The 15,803-nt window shown below is 47.1% G+C and overlaps 1 protein-coding gene across 1 annotated transcript in view; it reads left to right on the forward strand.

Moving 5' to 3' along the window:
* FARSB (phenylalanyl-tRNA synthetase subunit beta) overlaps positions 1-15,803 on the forward strand; it is a 907,972-nt gene that overhangs the window by 238,477 nt on the left and 653,692 nt on the right. The window contains exons 8-10 of the mRNA XM_044070366.1: positions 2,608-2,678; positions 2,764-2,825; positions 2,908-2,959. Coding sequence (XP_043926301.1) covers positions 2,608-2,678; positions 2,764-2,825; positions 2,908-2,959 — 185 coding nt within the window. The remainder of the gene's footprint in view (positions 1-2,607; positions 2,679-2,763; positions 2,826-2,907; positions 2,960-15,803) is intronic.

Consider the following 15,803-nt stretch of genomic DNA (forward strand, 5'->3'; position numbering starts at 1 on the left):
TACATGCATAGAGGGTGAGGTTAAGTTCAGCTGTGTCATCAGTGATATTAATGAATAAAGAAAATTATAATGAGCCTAGAGCAGTCTTGGACGCACCTGCTTTTAGTGTTCCATTAGTGGACAGCTGTGGTAGTTGGAATAAACTTGAAAGGTCCCGCTGTCAAGGTAGCTGTGGATGTGGGTAATGACATTGGAGCTTAAGAGTTTTGTGGGCAACAGTTTCAGTGGAACATGTCATGTCCACAAAAATACAGACTGTAAGAAGACAGTCCTTTTAGGTTGTTTATTTGTGTCAGATGGTGAGAGTATAGCAGTGGCTGTGATACACAACATGGATACAGAATTTTTTTTTTTTTTTTATCATCAGATAAGAAGCCGATATCTTGGTGTTTACGCAGCTGTTTAAATTTTTTTTTAAATGTTTTGTATGAGGGTGGAGAGTAGAGTTGGGTCAGTAGTCTTTATGGAGTTTGAGCTTGGATACATTAAGAAGAGGCATAATGATGGAATGGTTTGTGGCTAATGTTACAGTTCCTGAGGTGAGTGAGAGGTATTTTTATAAAGTTAGTGGTTTGGCTATTTTATCTGCTGCCTTCTAAAGGAAGCTAGAGTGGAGTGCAGTGAAGGTAGAGGTGGAGGGTTTCCAGTTTTTTTAATATTTTAGTTTGTGTCCTTCTCAGAAACAGATCAGAACTGGAAGGCATCTCCATACTTTGCAAGAATGTACATTTGAGCTTGAGGATTACTGTGAGTAGCTTGTTGGTTAGAGCTGGGGTTAAGAAATATATTGGTGATGGTTTGAATAGATTGTTGGTTAGAGCTAGGGTTAAATGTATTGGGGATGGTTTCAGTGAAAGAGTTAAAGATGTCATATTCCCCCGATGGATAATGTTAGAATTGTTAAGAAAGTTACTAGGCTGTTAATTCTTTGGTTGTTGGAGTGAGACCAACATTAGTCATCAAAAGGAATTGAGCTGTAGTTGATTTAAGACTGGGGTCAATAAGAAGAGAGAGAACATTTAAAGGTGCCTGTCGCGGCATTCATCAGTTGAAGGTATCAACAGTAATCTTGGACAAGATGCAAGTTCATCACAAGGCATACACACACATGCATTGCATTCACACCTATGATCACCATTTCACCTGTGGCATGTCTTGGTTAATAGAAGAAATCTGAGGGAATCATGTCCATTGATTGACAACACTGTCATCAAGTCCTAATCGATCAGGGGAAAAAAAACATTCAAAACAACTTTTGACAAACCTCTGGGGTTTATTTTTTGCATGGTGACAGGCCGTCCTGCACCCTGGATGTGAGGGAACACTCCCCAAACCCCTGAATGTAAATATACCTACTCTGAGGTCACACAACAGTGGAGCAAAAGGAGAACTCCACTTTTGGTGATAGTTGTTTCACCCAAATTTCCTTGATCTCTGCACTCAATGAAAGTGACATAGATCGACTTACACACTCTCAACTGGAGCATCTAGAATAGGGTATAGAAGGGGAGAGACTGCTGCTACGATAACCCTTTGATATGGCAGTAGTTTCCTAGAAATGATCCTTCACCTAGGCAGAGTCAGTATTACTAATAGGGGACAGCTTTTGTGATAAAGCATCTACCGTTTGAGCCCACAAGCTCCAATTACCTTGGATGCCTGCCTTGGAAGACTCTTCAAGTAGAATATTTGAGCTTATAAGGAGCAGTATACACCATCTGCAGTATACCGTCTTCATGAAGACCACCCCTTTCTTCATGCTGAAAGTGGTTTCTGAACTGTACCTTAACCAGTTCATTAAGTTACCCACACTTTTTTTGTAAACCCATAAAACAAAAGGGAGATGCTGTTTAATAATAAGGACCTGCCCTGGTAGCCAAGATACCCTTATCAGTAGAACCCAAGATTACAGACAAACTGACCAGCTATTCATTTTTTTCTTAGCTTGTAAAGAAAGACTTTCAAATGTCTAGTCAATCGCATCACTTTCTGCTGTGACAACTGTAACAAAACATTGAATGCGCCAGATCAGGGCCCTTTCCACTTGATCTGCTCATACCTCTGTTGCTTTTCTCAAGAATGTTTCATCCCAGAAATTTCACTCTGAGTTGCTGTGTGGCTGCTGCCATAACAGTCCTTTACATGTACTATAAACACTACATATAGGCTGTACACTTTAGGGGCAGGATGGGATTTGCTACTGTAGTCTTGCAGGGTATATTGTAAATGTATAGACATCCACCTCTGAGGTGGTGTAGCTCCTATTTGTGAGGTTACTTGCTAAAACTTTGTGTTTTGAATAGAAGGCTCAGCATTGAAAAGAGGCTTGTACTCTTCTTCCCAGTGGTACTGTCCAGGTGATGGGCCTGCCAAATTGGCAGCAGTCAGTAGAGAATGATACTTGATAAAATGTGCAAGAATTTGCACAACCCAAGTAGTATTTTATTCCCCACAACGGGTTGGAAGGGAAATTACCTTTAAAATTAATCCTGCTTTGATATAATTTTTGCTTACAGCTAGTCAGATTGCTCTCTAGAGTCAGTTTGTGATTGTTCTTCTATTATGTAATATTCTAAGGCATTCATTTTTTCTTTGTCGCCTGTACAGGTAATCATACAAAAACATCCTTAAAGACTAGGAATATTTTTATTGAATGTACAGCCACTGATCTTACTAAGGTAAGGTTTTTAATGATTAATGCTGCTTTTTGACAATGACTTCTTAATCGTGGTTTAAAATAACTATTTTATTTTTATTTTTTAGGCCAAAATAGTCCTGGATATTTTAGTTACAATGTTCAGTGAATACTGTCAAGAGTCATTCACGTATGTACTTTGTGCAACAAAAATTCTAAAGTTGGTATTTGTGAGCTGTGCAGGTTGTAAAGATATTCACATTTTTTTCAAGGGTTGAAGCAGCTGAAGTAATGTACCCCAATGAGAAAACCTACATTTACCCAGTAAGTATAGCTAATGCTTTACTTTGAAAGATAGTGTTTAAATGAAGCAATGTTTGGTCATTTTTAATTTATTCTGTTAGATTTGTTCCACTTCAAGTTGCATGGCAACAGACAAGCAGGCTAAATATGGTCTCCTTGCATTCTGTAAATGTCGCATACCTGAGTATCTGCACTTTCCCTTTAGTAAGCTACTTTATGGTACTGTATGGTTTCTTTATCTCTGGGCCAACCTGAAATGTTTTGGAGGCTTGGAGCATTTTATGAATGCATTTAGTCTGTGCTTTCATAGGTGTACCAGAAAGGGTTGTGAAACTGCATGCACCTTTATTTGATTCACTTTTTTAAATTTCTGCAGCTAGTCTGAGAAGCTTGTATTCTTTGATATAGCAGAAAACTGTCTTGCAGAACTTTAAAATTAAGATGGGGAAGAATAAAGTACTTAGTGGGCCACTTTCATATTTCCTTTCTTCTTTAAGTAAGAAGGAAGATTTTGTTATGTAGAAATCAACTGATTTGTGTGACAGCTGGTAAAGATCTCCAAGACATGCAGATTCAATTTGAGAGCATGACTACACTCATTGAGCCTAACTCTGGTTTGTCCCTTTTTAAACTCCATCCCTATGGTGGCCATGATCACAGATGCCTCATTGCTAGGGTGGGGGGTGGAGAGCATTTCCAAGGCAGATGGGCACAATCGGAGGTTAGGCTGCACAACAGTGTTTTAGAGATGAGGGTAGTTCTTACCTTGCAGGCTTTTCATGACTCCCTTTCCGAAGCTGCTGCTGTTATCCACACCAACAATGTGATGATTTTGTGTATGAGCCAGCAGATGGGGACTCGTGTACTACACATCTGTTGAGAACTGATGAGGATATGGGAATGGACTGTGTTTAAGCTTTCTGATGGCCAATCTCATTCCAAGAGAAAACCGCTCTTTATCAGACAGGCTCAGTTATTGCCTAATGCCACTTGAGTGGTTCTTCATTCTGTAGCTTGGATGCTGTTCCATAGTTGGGAGGAAACCTTGATGTAACCTGTTTACATCCTTGACTAATGCCAAGTGCACTTCTAATCTGTCATCCCTCCTCCAGGGAAATGTCAGCAAGGATGTACTTACCAAAAGTGGCCCTAAAGACTCTTGCACTTTCCATTTGGCCTTGTTCAGAGATTCATTCAAAAGGCTAAACCGAAGAAGTAAATGATTGTTCTCGTAGTCTGTATTGGCCTTGGCAAGTTTTGTACCCCTGCTATGGCCTCATCTTCTGGAGTAGCATCTACATATACCCTGTAGAACCCTCCTATCCCACCTGTTTAAGAAGTCTCTGCCAGACCTTCCCATGGGTGAATATCCGTCTGAAAGCTCTTCACTGAGCTGGTTTCTACCGAGACATTTACAAGTAAGTGCCCCACTGAGGTTCTTTCTTTTCCTCCTCCTCTTTGGCTCCAGCCCCCCCCCCCCCCAAGAAGCCTGACTGCTTTTATAATGTGCCTGAGGCCTTTAAGTACCTTTTACAACTGTCCTCTATCAGACCCTGCTGTGGTCTCTGTTTCTGCTGACAAGCCATCCAAGCTTGTATCCTTTTTTAAATTTCTCTGTTTTGATAAAGACAGTCGGGCTATGGAGAAGCTGAGGAGAAAGGTTTATACTTCTGAAACTCTGCCCTTTAGGGCCATAAATTATCAGATCGAAATGGTGAGATGTCTTCTGGTCTTATTGTCTCAACTGGGGGAGGTGGTGTCAGACATTCCTGACATTGAAGGCAAGACTGCAGCCATTTCCTTATTGAGTTCCCCTTCACAGGTAGCTCATCGCCCTTTAAATATAGTTATGATCCAGCTGATGAATTTTCTAGAATTGCTGCTTCATGCTCAGATGTTCTTCGTGTTTCACTGTTGCAGTCATCACACTTGGGTTATCTGCCCACAGGTCGCCCTCAGTCGGCCTGAATACTGGAGTCTTAAAACATACAGCTGATGCCATTACATCAGCTTTTCTTGCCATGCTGCAACCCAAAGCAGAAGCAGTTCACAAGTGCTGGTTGGCCTCTACCTGAAATTTTCGTTTTTTGACTTTCAAACCTGAAGTCTTCTAAAGCTAAGTACCCGGTTGGGGCCCTTTTTTCTTGCTCTAACCGATGTCAGAAAAAGTTAACAGTTGTCTTGCCTATGGAAAGCAAGTACCTCACAGAGATATTAATTCTTCCTGCGTCACCAGTTTAGGCCCAGACCATGATGTTCCTCGCTGTCGGTTTTGTGCCTTGTTCAATGCCCGAACTATTCGTCGTTGGGCTATCTTTGTCGCTAAATTTTTTCGCTCTCGTTCTCTGTATTCCAAAATGGCTTCGTTAAGCCATCCGACTACCGATCTTCTGAAAAAATGTAAGGATAAAGACAGAGACAGACCGCATAGGTCCAAAACTGGCGATGACGCTTCCGTTAAGCTAGTCGCCAGTCCGCCTGTACTCATTGAGGCACTTTCGCAGCGCCTGATACCCACTTCTGCAGATTCACAGGCCTCTGCTGAGACCCATTCAGAGTCCGGTATGCCATGAGATGCTTCTTCGACTATGGAACCTGCGGATGTCTCTACCTTGGATGGGTCTGGAGCCGCTGTGCAGGCACCGCCTTCTGAGGGTGTATTCAGGCCTTCTGATGTTCATATAAAACAGACTACTTCGTTTTTGACTAAAACTACCACATTTCTCAGGCCCAGAGTTCGCACTACGCTTAGGAAACCAACGACCAAAGCACATTGTCAAGCTACCTTGCCTCAGAAACAAATGCTTAGTATGGCTGAGGACCTTATTACTTTAATTAGGGGAAGCCAGCCTTCGCCCTCTAAAAGACAAATAATTGATTTTCCTTCTGATTCCACAGGCCATGAGTCCGATTAATCTGATCCCTCTGATTACCAGGACATACCCTTATCCACCTATGAGCATTCAGATGCAGAGGATTCCAATCCCTCTGCCTCCCCTCTAGAGGACTTTTCTTTTGGTGAAACCTTGCATGCCCTAAGAGATCATTTCCGCTGGGAATGCCAGGACTACCCTCAATCAAAAAAGAGACTCGGAATTTTTAGACTTGCCTCAGCACAGGCTTCTAGCTATACCCCCCTGTCCTGGATATTGTAGATGATGTCTTCATGGAATCAAGTCTTACCCCTGATACTCTACATCCAGCTCCTAGAAAGCCTGACTGGTACTACAGAGTACCTGACTCTCACAAATTTCTCTCTAAAAATCCTACTGCATATCCAGAGATCATTTCCCAGGAAATTAAAGGTATTAAGGCTACTACAGCTTCGGACAGGGATTCAAGGGCTTTAGACAGATTGGGTAAGAAGGTATATACCTCTGCAACTCTTGCCATCAGGGCTTTAAATTGCCAGTTTCACGTGTTGAAGTACCAGCAGCATATTATGGAACTAATTAAACAAAAAATGTTGTTAATTCCTGATTGTGCAGAAAATAAAGATTTACAAGAGTTAATGCATTCTGCAAATCAAGTTGGTAAACATACTTTGCAGTATGGTTTTGATGTCTTGGAAGAATCTTGCAGGGCTGCTGTCACTGGGTCTTTTCTGAGAAGGCATGCTTGGCTGAAGGAACAAATCTTGCCAGACCATGTCAAAGCAAAATTACTAGATGCTCCATTAACTCAATCATTTTTGTTTGGCACAAAAGCAGAAGAAGTTCTTAAAAAGATGGAGGAAAAAGCTAAATCTATGTTAACTGTTAAAAAGATTTATTACAGGTACAGCCACCTAGATTCAGTAGGCATTGGCCTTCAAAAAACTGGTCCTTTCCAGTGCCTCCCAGGCCTTCTCAGTCCAAACCCAGGGGCAACAGACCACAAAGACTACAGTCTCAGGGTATGCACAGATCTAAACAATAGAGTGCTGCCACCTCAAAAACAGGGAGTGGTAAGTCACCCTCTCATGGTAAAAGTTCACAATGACTTCTCCTGCATCATTCCCAACCATGCCCAATTACTTCCACACCTAGGAGGAAAACTCGCCCTGCATGCAAAAAACTGTGAATATATTACTCAGGACCGTTGGGTCTTAAACCTTGTATCCCAGGGATACAGATTTTACTTCCATTCACTGCCAACCCCAAGCGGATTGCCAGACCTTCCACCAAACCAGTGGGCAGAAGCCCAAAAGCAAGTACTTTCTCTTCTCAGTATCGGGGCTATTCAACCGGTTCCAACAGAGCAAATGGGACAGGGTTTCTATTCCAGATGGTTTCTGGTGCCCAGAAAAGAAAACTCTTGGTACCCTATCCCGGATCTGTCAATTCTCAACACCTTCCTGGTGGTACCAAGGTTCAAAATGCTTACACTCCAGCAGCTGCTGCCTATGCTAGCCAAGGACTCCTGGCTGGTCACCCTAGACCTAAAAGAAGCTTATCTGTACATCCCCATAAGGGAATCTTGCAGGAAATATCCGTTTCAGGGCAGGCTCTATGCACTATCAGTTCTCTGCACTTCCCTTTGGCTTATCTACTGCGCCCAGGGTATTCACAAAGTGCTTGGCTCTAGCCGTTGCATACTGCAGGAAGAGAAACATTCAAATTTACCCATACTTGGACGATTGCCTGATTCAAGCGGACAGTCAGGAATTGCTACTTCAGCAACTGACATTTGTAAAAAGACTTCTAACTTCTCTGGGGTATACCATCAACGAAGAAAAATCACATCTAGTACCCAGCCAAAAAATTGTATTCCTGGGAGCAAGCTTGAACACAACTTCCCAGATGGCATTTCTCACTCCAGAAAAGCATGTTTATTTGACAAATTACTTCAAACTACTGGCCATCCAAACCCAGCTATCTGCAAGAAAAATACTGCAAGCCCTAGGGTTCATGGCTTCATGCATTCTTCTAATTCCATATGCAAGACTGCACATGAGGAAACTTCAGTGGTACTTAAAAAGGCTCTGGTGTCAACATTCTCAGGACCTGGAAACAGTGGTTCGATCATTCCTTGCCTAAGGACAGAGTTCCTTTGGTGGGCAGAGGCCTGTAACCACAACAAGGGACTCCCTTTCACTCAACCCCCTGCCATCCAAACCATTACAACAGACTCAGACTGTGCATGGGGGGCTCACATGGCAGGCAAATGCATTCAGGGCAAATGAAGCCCAGGACAAATGCACCTGCATATCTGTACAGAATGCACTGACAGCCTTCAAACACCTTAACCTTCCAGCACAACTCTTGATAAAATCCTCAGTAGTAAATAAGGCATCAGATGCTGAGAGTAAAAACACTTTAATGTCCACAAATCCACAAAAACAGGATAAAAATAGGTTGGCGCTTTCACAGTTGCCCGCTTCTTCAGACCTTAATCTTGATAAAGACAGAGACAACACCACAGTCATGTGGTACATAAACAAGCAGGGGGGAAACTCATTCCTACCCACTCTGCAGGTTAGTCATGGCTCTGGGGAACACAGCCTTGACCAAGTGCACCTGCAAGCTCAATTCCTGCCAGACAAACAAAATTCACTGGCAGACGACTTAAGTAGAAATCTAATGGACCCGCACGACTGGAAACTGGAACCCAATTCATTCAAACTTCTAATCCACAGGTGGAGGACACCAGAGGTGGACCTCTTTGCTTCCCGCCAGAACCATCAATTGAGCAAATTGTGCACCAGAACTGCCCACAGCCAAGCATGGAAAGTGGATGCCCTATCCTTTACATGGGAAAAGCCTCTCAATCTATGCCTTTCCCCCTCTGCCCCCCCCTCTCGAATGTACTACTCAAGATCAAACAAGACAGGCCAAGGACAATCCTTATTGCACCAGACTGGCCACACCAGCACTGCTACCCACTTTTACGCAGTCTGACAACAGTCCGACCCTGGCACCTGCATCAGCAGGAGGGCCAGATTTTGCATCTTCAGCTGCAAACCCTGAACCTAGCAGCCTGGCTTATTCCATGAATACATCACCAGCAACCCTCAGAAAACAGGTGCTGGATGTCATCCTTGAGGCCAGGAGGACTAGTATTAGGAAAGCCTATTCAGAAAAGTGGAAAAGATACTGTTCTTGGAGCCAGTCTCAGGGAAAGGACACAGCCGTGTCCACCTTACCTCAAATCCTAGATTATCTAGCAGAGCTGCTCCCACAAAGGCCTGTCCTTCTCATCCATTAAGATTCATGCCTCTGCCATCTCAGCTCATTACAATACTGAGCCACCCCTCTTCTCTCACCCTCTGGTCAAACAGTTCCTGAGAGAGCTAACAATTTAAGACCCCCGAGGAGAGCTCCCACTCCTGCCTGGGACCTGTACTACAGAAGCTCACGCTTCCCCATTTTGAGCCTGCTGCTACAGCAGAGTTAAAATTCCTCTCTTGGAAAACAGCCTTACTTCTAGCCATCACTTCAGCAAGAAGAGTGTCTGAGTTACAGGCCCTTATGGCTGTGGAACCCTTCATTATCTTCCATGCGGACAGGGTTTCCCTCAGGACTAACCCATCATTTATGCCCAAGGTGGTATCCAGTGTGGCTTTAAACCAATCCATCCATTTACCAACTAATCCTCAGTATAAAGGGGAAAGGATCCTGCACTCCTTGGACATGCACAGACAGCTTAGGTACTACCTTGAGAGGACTAAACCGTTCAGAAAATCTGACCAGCTGCTAGTCAGCTTTGCTACAGGGGCAGGGGGCAAGGCCATGTCAATGCAAACCATCTCCAAATGGATAGCACACTGCATCCATTTCTGCTACAAGCACCATGGAAAACCTACCCCACATGGGGATCAGAACCCATTCCACTAGGGCTACCTCAGCCTTTACAGCATTTCGCAGGGGTGTCCGTACGAGGGGACATCCTGGAAGCTGCAACTTGGAGTTCAGTACACACCTTCACCAAGCATTACCACTTGCCTATCTTTTCTAAATCCAGAGCTGGATTTGCTACAGCAGTCTTACAAGGCCTGCTAGCCAACCCTAATACTTCTTGACTGCCTCCACCCTTCCTCAGCTTTGAGAGTCAACCCAAGTGTGATGACTGCAACAGTGAATACACTTGAACATCTACATTTATGGAAGTGTACACAACTGTACTTTATGAGGAGGTACTCTTGGCTTTGCCTCCATGCCTCACCTGGTAATATTAAGGCCAGGCTCCTAGATGCACCTTTGGACAACCAAAATCTTTTTCGTACTGCTGCTGGTGACCTGTTTAAGACACTGCAAGAAAAAGGTAAAGATCTGAAGTAGGATATTCATTTGTCTGCAACCTGTGGGTTATGGATCCGATATCGGATCCGAACCGGCATAGTTTTCCAGCTATGGATCCAAGCTCTCAGCTCCTCCCCTCACCCATAATGCCCTGCTCTACCCTCATGACCTCAGATCTTGTTTGCCGCGCTGGTAACTGGATGTGGTTCTCATAGCTCTCAGCTAAGTGGTTTTTTCTTGTTCAAGAATAGAATATTTTTGCTTTCTTTAACCTTTTTTGTGTGAAAGTTGTAGGTTTCCTATTATTATTGACTGTTTTTAGTTTAATTTAATTTTCAGTAGTATATTTTATCCCCTCCCTCGCTGAAGTGTGTGTGAGGCCTGTGTGCTTCTTTATTGTTTTAAGTTACTTCTGTAACTTTTGGTTAGCTTTAGTGACTATGGCTGAACAGCCTAAGTCAATTTTCTCTAAATGCTCCGAGTGTGGCCATAAGCTCTCACCGGCTGATGGCCACACTCGGTGTGTTAAGTGTCTTGGGGTTGAACACCTCACATCTGGTTGTTCCATTTGTGCAGGGTTCAACCCCAGGGCACTGAGGAGCGGAGGTCCAAGCTGGTCTTGGCGGGTCTTTACCGCCGGACTCGGCTCCGACCCCGCTCCTTCGGGACTCCTGCGGCTGCAGCTGTTCCCTCTGTAGCACCCCTCCTGCTCCTGGGACTCAAACTCCCGCTTCAGGACAGGAGAGGGATGCATCTAAAAGGACGGAGGGAGAAGCACCTGGGCGGGCCGAGACCTCTGTTTCGGCCCGCCAGCCAGCGGGCTTCTCCCCGGCTCCTTGTTGTGCGGTCTCCTCCTTCTCGGCTCCGGTCACCTGTGTGCTTCTCACGGGTCCTGAGGAGGAGGAGACCCGATCTCCGTCGAGGCTATCGAGGAGGCATTCCAGGCCTACCTCGGTAGCCTCGTCGAGATCTACCCATAGCCTTCGGATGCTGATCTGGACGGATGATGCGAAGGTTCATCCAGGCCCAGATGCAGATGGGAGTGCTCTTGCCTCCCCTCGGGGAGCTCAACACCCTTTTCAAGCCTATTGCTCCTTCTCCGACCCGCTTCCGGGTTGAGCAACTGGAGCCGAGCAGCCGGGCGGGGAGGTCGGGCCGATAGTACTTGGTACCGGATCCGACCATGCCCTCAGTGCGTCGGACCCGATCTCGGAGCCTGGATCCGAGCCGGATCCGGGGATCAGTGCTCCTTCGGCGCCCGTCTGTGTCGGGCGCACTGTCGCCGGATCCGAGTGCTTGGCGCCGGCTCCGATCCACTCTTCGGATCCGAGGGAGCCGATTGTCGGATCCTTTGGTCGGTCGGCTCCCCGGCTTTTGATGTAGTGGAGAGGGCTCTGTTGAGGGTCTCCGGACCCCGGCACTTGCCGGCTCCGTCCAGCTCCCTCTGCACTGGGCCAGGCTTCCACCATCCCGCCCCTGGGACAGCCCGATTCTGTGCCCCAAGTTGCTCCCATGGAGCAAATTGCTGCTGCGAGGACTCCTCTGACAGCCCCCAGAGGAGGCTCCTGCATAAGGAGGCACATAGACTCCCCCGAGTCTCTCACAGAAGACACGGACTTCGAGGAAGGGGAAGGCTCCCCACGGTCTCCCCCCGAGGATGTCTCCTTGGAGACATCATGGAAATGCTCCGTATCAGGGGGTGGTCTGCCCCAAGTCTTCCTCGGACGAGTCCGTGTTCTTGGAGGCATTCAAGCGGGCCCGTCTACCTCTTGGGTGTCCCCCCTGCCGACCCCTGGTGGACCTTATTACCACCAGGGCGTGGAAGGAACCGGACACCGTGGAGCCAATTCCCAAAGACCTGATAAAATCCTTAGCCCGCCTTCTGACAGGACCCATTGGAGTAAGGGGCCTCCTGAAGATGCCATGTTGAGGGCGGCGGCCACAAAGAGGAACTGGCTCAGGAGAGTCCCTCAGTCCACCCACCGAGCAAGGAGTTTCGATGATGGACCGCTTGGGAAGCGGATGTTCAGTTCGGCGACCTTCTCGGTAAGGGCGCTGAACTATTTGGCACATGTTATTCGGATGCAGCGAGACCTTATTAAGGAGTACGCTGCATCCCCCCCTGAGTCCATTTCGGAGGAGGACAGAGCTCTGCACTCCACCAAAATGGCCACTCTTAGGTCAGTCACAAATACTTCTATGCGGCTACTCTCCCATGCTACGGAGGCGCCGCTAGAGCTGCGGGACAGGACTGGTCACTGGGCGTCAGGCCTGGCTCCGCCACTCTTATTTTCTGAGCCCTTCAAGGCGTCGTTTAACGCCCCTTTGATGGTTCTGCTCTGTTTGGCAAGACCGTTCGAGGCGTTGACCCAGAGCGAGAAGGACGGAAGACGCTGTCTGCCGTCGGAATCCGCTTCTCTGCACCCCAGAGGCCCTATTCTAGGAACCAAAAGGGTCAGAAGAAGATGTGGTTCGAAGTCGCAGCAGTCCCAGCCTGCTCCGGACAACCAGTCCTTCTGTGGCAGAGGAGGACAGGGAGGCGCCGCCCTAGAGGCAGAGGGGCTCCCAGAAACTTCGGGTCCAGGAACCTTTCTCTGAACGGCCCGCAGCAACCCTGAGGTTGCCCGACTGCTCTACTCTGGAGGCAGTCGGGGGCGTTCGGGCACCTAGCGGCATGGGAGTCCATAACATCGGACCGCTGGGTTCTCCAAATCATATCCAGGGATATCGCATTCCTTTCCTTCACCTTCCAAAGATGAAGTCCCTCCCAGGCGTACCACCCGGTCAGGGAGGCCGCTTTGGCAGAAATTGGCCATCTGCTAGAGAAAAGAGCCATCCAGCCCGTTCCCCAGACCAGATCGGATCAGGGTTCTACTCCAGGTTCTTTTTAGTGCCAAAAGGGGGAACTAAGACCAATCCTAGACCTCTCTCTCTTGAATCTGGCAGTCCCCAAAGAAAAATTCCGAATGGTCACTCTACAATCTATTCTCCCCTTCTGGGAGAAGGCCACTGGATGTGCTCGATAGATCTCAAGGACGCCAGACTACCACATCCTAATGGACAGGCGCTCCAGGAGGTTTCTCCGCTTCGGCTGGGAGCCAGTCACTACCAGTTCGGGTCCTTCCCTTTGGTCTCACCACAGCCCCCAGGGTGTTTACCAAAGTACTAGCAGTGGTAGCGGCCCACCTGAGGCTTCAGGGGTGCAGGTCTTTCCCTACCTGGACGACTGGCTCCTTACCGCCCCAACAAGGCATCTACTTCTCTCGCCGAGACTCCTTTCTCCATCTTGCTCCATTTCTGGGCATCACAATAAATACAAACAAGTCCAACCTGGCACCCACTCAGCTCTTAGATTTCATAGGGGCCAGACTAGACACAAGGAGTTTACGAGCCTTCCTCACTGCGGACAGAGTTCTAAATCTGCAGCTCCAGGTGCGGGCCATTCTCCATTCATGTTCTGTTCCAGCGGAGTTGGTCCTGAGGGCTCTAGGGTCCATGGCTTCGATAGCACTTCTTCCTCTTGCCAGGCTCAATATGCATTCTACAGTGGACGCTCTTAGTACAGTGGTCATACCTTGCTCTCCCCATGCATCATCCCATAGCGATCAGCAAGGCTTGCAAGCGGTCCCTCTTGTGGTGGCTCCACTCCCGGATCTCCACAGGGTCGCCCATTTTGTGCTTCTCCCCTCGCCACGGTGACCACGGACGCCTCCGCCTCGGGTGGGGGGCACTTTGGGCCGGACAGTCCAAGGCATGTGGAGCGATTCAGAGACCTTACTGCATATCAATGTTCTAGAGATGAGAGCAGTGCTCTTAGCGTTGCTAGCACTTCAGGACTTTCTTCCCTTGGGAACAATTGCGATTCAATCGGACAATATGTCTGTTGTCTGGTACATCAACAAGCAAGGGGGAACAAGGTCTTACCCTCTTTGTCGAGAGGCCATGAGAGTTTGGGAATGGGCAATCTCCACCAATCGCTTTCTCATAGCAACGCACATTCCGGTCGGTCCAACATCCTAGCGGACAAGCTCAGTCGCACCATTTTGACCCCTTACGGTGGTCTCTCAATTGTCAAGTAGCGAACGCATATTCGCACGGTGGGGAACCCTTCATGCGATCTTTTGCTTCTCCCCCAAACACCAAGTGCGACAGGTTTTTCGCTCTAATACCACTGCCCGGAGGTACCCCAAGAGAGCTCTGGTGCATGCTTGGCCACCCGGTCTTCTGTATGCCTATCCACCCTTGCCTCTGATGCTGCAAGTTCTTCAGAAAGCCTCTCGGGTGGGTTGCAGAATGATTCTCATTGCTCCGTTCTGGCCTCGACAGATCTGGTTCCCCTTCCTAAGGTCTCACTCGGTGAATCCTCCTTGGATTCTAGATCCCATTCGGATCTGATATCCCATCCATCCTGCATTCCTCCTCCGAACCTGGACAGCCTGAAGCTGACCGCTTGGCTGCTCCAGTTCCACTCTTGATAAGGACTCGGTATTTCTTCACCGGTAAAGGCTATTTTGGTGGCGGCTCATAAACCGTCCACTAGAAAGGTTTACGAAGCAAATGGAAACGTTTCTCTGTGTGCGGAGCGGCAAGGCCTAGATCCCTTCACGGTTCCTCTCCCGTAGTGCTTGATTTTCTAACCTCTCTTTAATGATGGTGCCAGCAGTTCCACAGTCAAAGTTCAACTGGCGGCAATTTCTCACTATCACATTGGTCAAGAGTCTAATCCTCTTATGTCAGCCAAATTGTGCAAAACTTTTCTTAAGGGTACTTTCCTTCTCAGGCCCCCTATAAAGCAAGCAGTTCCTCCTTGGGACCTTTCTTTGGTCCTACAGGCCTTGACCGCTCCCCCTTTCGAGCCCGCGGCTACAGTGGACCTCAAATTCTTGTCTTACAAGACAGCCTTTTTGGTAGCCATTACATCTGCCAAGAGAGTTTCTGAACTTCAAGCTTTATCAGCTAAACCTCCTTACTTGGTTTTTTATCCGGACCGTGTCTCCCTCAGGACCAACCCGTCCTTCCTTCCTAAAATTGCTTCTGAAGCAAACATCAATCAATCCATTAACCTCCCTGTTTTCTTCCCTAAGTATGAAAACAAAGGTGAATATAGGCTACACTCACTAGATGTTCACAGGCAACTAAGATTTTATCTCAACAGGACAGCTGGTCATAGGCAATCCGACCAGCTGTTTATTTCCTTTGCAAAATTCAATTTGGGCAAGCCAATTTCCAAAGTTTCTCTGTCTCACTGGATTTCACAGTGCATTTTATTGGCTTATCAAGCGTCAGGAAGGCCGCACCGGAGGGTGTTCATGCCCATTCAACCCGGTCAGTATCTACCTCAGCAGCCTTCAAGGCTAGGATTCCTCTAGATGATATTTGTGCAGCAGCTACGTGGGCTTCATCTCATACATTTATTTCTCACTATAAGTTGGATCTTGCATCTAGGGTAGAGCATCCTTTGGCTCTGCTCCGAATATCCTTCCATGATGGCCCCAAGATTCAGGTAGCTGGGGACTCTGTCCCACAGGTTGCAGACAAATGAATATCCTACTTCAGATTTAGAAGTTATGTACTCACCATAACGTTCCATCTGAGTAGGTGTATTCATTTGTCTGCAACCATCCCACCCTCCTATCCCCCTGGCC

This window comes from Protopterus annectens, chromosome 4.part1, assembly GCF_019279795.1.
Source record: "Protopterus annectens isolate FY-2018-M chromosome 4.part1, PAN1.0, whole genome shotgun sequence".
Classification (NCBI taxonomy): domain Eukaryota; kingdom Metazoa; phylum Chordata; order Ceratodontiformes; family Protopteridae; genus Protopterus; species Protopterus annectens.